Source organism: Ceratosolen solmsi, unplaced genomic scaffold (genome assembly GCF_000503995.2).
Source record: "Ceratosolen solmsi marchali unplaced genomic scaffold, CerSol_1.0 scaffold6, whole genome shotgun sequence".
NCBI classification, from domain to species: domain Eukaryota; kingdom Metazoa; phylum Arthropoda; class Insecta; order Hymenoptera; family Agaonidae; genus Ceratosolen; species Ceratosolen solmsi.
This window is the reverse complement of record NW_011948414.1, coordinates 8,852,315-8,856,951: the sequence shown is the minus strand read 5'-3', so window position 1 is coordinate 8,856,951 and position 4,637 is coordinate 8,852,315. Positions and strand designations below refer to the sequence as shown.

The following is a 4,637-nucleotide window of genomic DNA, read 5'->3' as shown; positions in this document are numbered from 1 at the left end:
GGATTAATGAAACAGTACATGAATGAGAAATATATGATGTCAATTATTAAATTGTTTTCTACAATCTCTTTAAAATTTATTGTTGCTATACTACTAACTTTAGAAAATATTTTTCCAGATATATTCACACAATAGATAATGAAAAATTATAACTATAGAACGGACAATAGCCAATCTTCCCGCGCTTGGAGTTTATCAAAATAAGTGCCAGCCGTGGCTACCAAAATGCTCGTAAAGGGAAAAAGAGCGAAAAAATCACAATAGCATTCCTTGATCATACCCGCAAGGAAAATCTCTCTCTGCACCCAAAGGAGATCAGTTAGGCAGTCATTCTGTAGACAATCACTGCAGTACACTATTCTCCAAGCTGCCTCGCCCGAGTTTTTGTAAATTTGACTGAAGTTCGAATTCTCCGCTCTATTTGACGCTACTACCACTGCTTTTGCTGCTCTTTCTCAATGTATCCCTTCTCTAGACTTGTTGCAACGAGTGATTCCGCATTGGACTACCGCTGCTCTACAAGAGAAAGAAGAGTGGAAAATCGTATACATGTGGACGTGTAATAGGGAAGACAAAAAGGAAAAAGGACCACCAGTAGAATCGAGTAGTCTCGGCTTCGTATATATAGTGCAAGATCGTCAAAGCTGTGTCCAGTACCTTTTCGTTCTTTTCGCGGATCGGGTGTTCGTTCTTGCACTTGTAGTTTTTGTTATTGTTTTTACTACTGCATCAGCTGGATCAAGATCTAAAAATGAGACAGACATTTGTGGCTCAAATTTTGCTGCTGCAAATTGGATTATTCGTAGGACATGTTAGGACCGAAATCAGCCAGCGAACGAATTATCAATCGATCGAACAAAACACATCGGGTTCTTCCTTTGCATCGATAGAAAATTGGAAAAAAGACTGCAGCAAAGTCTACAGTTCAACTTGTTTGAAACTAGACGTTGTTTCTTTTGTCGATAGATTATCAGAGCAGGATGATCTTGGTATGGACTTATCTTCCAATTAGAATTATTTCGACAATTTATGAATTCTAATTTCATAATATACACTTTAGTAATTCAAACTCACTCTGTTCTATTCAAGTCAGTTATCGAAAGATTTATTAGACGCGAAGAAACATAGAAAAGAACGAAGATTTAATTACAAAGAATTACATTAACTATCGACAAATACATCAATATATATTTATGTGTGTGTCTGTTTGTGTGTGTGTGTGGGTGTGTGCGCGTGTGCGTGCGTGTGCGTGTGCGTGTGCGTGTGTATTTGTCTGTATAAAGATATAATAATAAAAATAATAAAGAAATTTATGAAAATTTTATAAAGAAAGTATATTAATTTTAATAATATTTTGGTATGAAATTAATTATCATTATATGTGTTTTTATATTTTTAATTTATCATTTGTATATAAAGTATCGGGCTAAGTAAATACAAAATAAAAAATTACTCTATTAAAAGCCTATAAAATTGTAAATAAATTGTCTGAATTTGCATATTTAATTCTTAATTTTGCTCAAAGAGTTGAAGTTTGAATTTACGAAAAACTTAAATTTTTCATTTTAGGTATTCTTCCTGGAGTTTCAGTAGTAAAGCAAAATAGTTCAGTCACGATCCCGGTATCTGATGTTGTAGCCAATCTTGCTCGAGACTTTCCTAATGATGTAGATAAACGCATGGATGCTTATTTAATGCATAGAATTGGAACATATCTGAATAGTCATGCAATTTCTATCAAACTCTTTGATCCACGAACCTTTGAAGCAACGAGGACTTTTAATGAGGCGGCACTCGAACAGTTAGGACTTAGCGAGCAACATAATAATAATGCGGAAACTGGTTTGTGAAGACTAATTACTTGATAAAGTGATGACTTTTATAAATACTCTCACACTTCACTAATATGTATATAAATATATATATATATATATATATATATATATATATGATTTAGATTTTTCTTGGTAATCATTAAGGATCATCTAATTATTACATTTTTATATGTACACATCAATTAAGCTTCTAAAAATCTTTTATATTTTTATGTTTTATGGTGTACAAATTTTAAATGCATATGATTTACAACATATATATATATATATATATATATATATAAATTATTTATATATAAACACAAAAAGAAAGAGGAAAATAGTTTGAAAAACGATTAGATATTAAATGAGATTTGGAAGAGAGAACAAGATAAAAAAAAATAAAAAAAAGTGATAAAATACGTAAATGATTAAAATAAAGAAGGCACCTGCATTATTTATAAACCAATTAAAATTAAAGTATTAATGTTGAAATTAAAGAGATAATAATTGCTAAATTATTTTATATTTTAAAAATTTAAACATTGAATTAATAAAGACATTATTTGTTATAATACATTAATCTTATAATTATTCTATATATACAGGTACATACATGACTAATAAACCGTTACAAGAACTTTTTTTTTTAATTAGCCTAATTTTACTTATTCTTTCCATTAAGAAAGTTAAATATAATTTAATGGAATTTATTTTTTAATCCGGTTAGATAGTTTTTATTCCCATATTCATATTAAAAATTATAAATGTTTTGGAAACAAAAAATTTTCATGCTACATAATGTATTTCATATTTTCAATTATGAAAAATGAATTGAAAAACAATTATTTTCTGCATTTTTATTCAATCTATTTTCACTCCATTAAATATACTAATCAAAAAGATAATCGATTAATCGAGTATGCAGTACGATCTCTAACTATTATATTAATGAGTGATCAAATTATATTTTTAGGCTCTAATAATTATCTTACGAATAATATTTATTAATTTATTAAAAAAAAAAAACATCGTTACCAATATATAAATTCCATACAGAATATTATATTGTGTTGAAAAAAGTTTTATTTTTTATTTTCGAAAAGTCATCTAGCTCATATTAGCAGGATTGCTAATTCTCGTTGCTGATTAATAAAATCTTCGTAATCCTTTGTTTCAGCGCGAAGAAAAGATAAAAATGGAATGGGCGGTCTGATGGCCGGTCTCATGATGATGAAGGGCACCTTAGGAGCCCTGGGATTCGGAGCTCTTGCGATGCTTGCGGGTAAAGCTCTCATGACAGGCCTCATGGCCCTTATGCTGTCAGCTATCGTGGGTTTGAAATCGCTGACTAGTGGCGGCGAAAAGAAAACAACGTACGAGATTGTTAGCAAACCCGTTTACACTGCTTCTCACGGTCATAGTTCCGAAGAACATCATGGCGCTTACGGTGCAGGCTATGGCAGATCGTTGGATATGGCTGCGGAAACGGTTCACGAAGCCCTAAAGAAATACGGAAATGTTCGCGGTAGACGAACGATTCGAGCAGCTTAGAATATCATTTTTCGTTGGATCAGAATTTAATTTTTGGTTATTTCGGTATTGCCATTGTAGACACGGCGTCATCGACAGCTCTTCCTAATTTATTTATCATTTTTCTTTCTTTCTTTCTTTCCATATGTCTCTGTATCATTACTGAAAGCATTTAAACATTTAATGAAGGCGTGTAAATAAATGACCATCACTCATCTTAACATGTGTATACAGTTCCTTTCTTATTTGTTACTTACTATTATAGATTTTTTTACTGTACTACTACTTTGCTTTAGGTTTATTAAAAGAAAAAAAAACAAATTATAAAACATTGCAATATATATATATATATATATATATATATATATAAGAACTGTATAGTATATATGTATTGTTTTAAGCTTTTGTGAGCGGAAGGTAAAAGCAACAAAATTTTTTGTAATAAATAGAAATATTTTGGATAGTTCTTACGCATTTAATGCTTATATATTTGAAAATTATACTGCATTATCCAAAAGATATGCATAAATTTCACAAACAAATTTTTTTAATAAAAATTTTACTTGCATTTGTATTTAAAATAATAAAATTATTTTATTGCTACAGAAAACATTCATTACAGTACCGTGGAATGCATTTATAGGATTGAATTTTAAATAGAAACGAATTTAATCGTATAATAATTATGTTTAATACTAATTATAATTTATAACTAATGTTATTATCAAAAAATCGAATATGATTTTATTCGTTTTATAATGATATTTAGTTAGTATTAATAAATGATAATTATAATATAAAAGTATACATGATGATTTTCTTATGATAAATAATTGAGTATTTCTAATTATTAAAAAAAAAAAAAACATTAATTTTTATTCTTTTATATTGTAGAATGTAATATTTAATACGGAAACAAGTATTACCAAAGATTTATAAATATCATTTTAGTCCTATAAATATATTTTTTATATTACCAATTGTAAAGTAAATGAAAATATTATATTGCACATTATTACTAATCGCATATTATGAAAAGTTTACTAGAGCATAAACTTGTAAAAGAATAATAAATAAAACTTTTAAATACTGGCTTCACATAGTTTAAACAGGATACATGTTTTATAATCTGTTGATTGTAAAGAACAATTTTCAAATGATTATTTGTAGTATATTTTATTTAATATAAATATTTGTTGTAAATGGTAGTGTAGAATCTCTTTGTTTTTTAATATTTTTGATTTTTTATTTATTTAATCTTAAATTTTCTTCCGGTTTTTTTTCTCTTTC

The 4,637-nt window shown here is 28.2% G+C and overlaps 1 protein-coding gene across 1 annotated transcript; it reads left to right on the top strand.

Moving 5' to 3' along the window:
• The first annotated feature begins 633 nt into the window (after positions 1–633).
• On the top strand, positions 634–3,568 carry Osi16 (DUF1676 domain-containing protein Osi16). Its single transcript, XM_011506844.1, has 3 exons — positions 634–989; positions 1,570–1,842; positions 2,995–3,568. The coding sequence occupies exons 1-3, from the start codon at positions 752–754 to the stop codon at positions 3,366–3,368; spliced, it is 885 nt and encodes a 294-aa protein (XP_011505146.1). The 5' UTR covers positions 634–751; the 3' UTR covers positions 3,369–3,568.
• The last annotated feature ends 1,069 nt before the right edge of the window (positions 3,569–4,637 follow it).

Coding starts and splice junctions, on each gene's coding strand:
- Osi16 (XM_011506844.1), top strand. CDS start 752: ATGAGACAGACATTTGTGGCTCAAATTTTGCTGCTGCAAATTGGATTA. Junction 990..1,569: donor ATCAGAGCAGGATGATCTTG/GTATGGACTTAT, acceptor TTTTCATTTTAG/GTATTCTTCCTGGAGTTTCA. Junction 1,843..2,994: donor TAATAATAATGCGGAAACTG/GTTTGTGAAGAC, acceptor CCTTTGTTTCAG/CGCGAAGAAAAGATAAAAAT.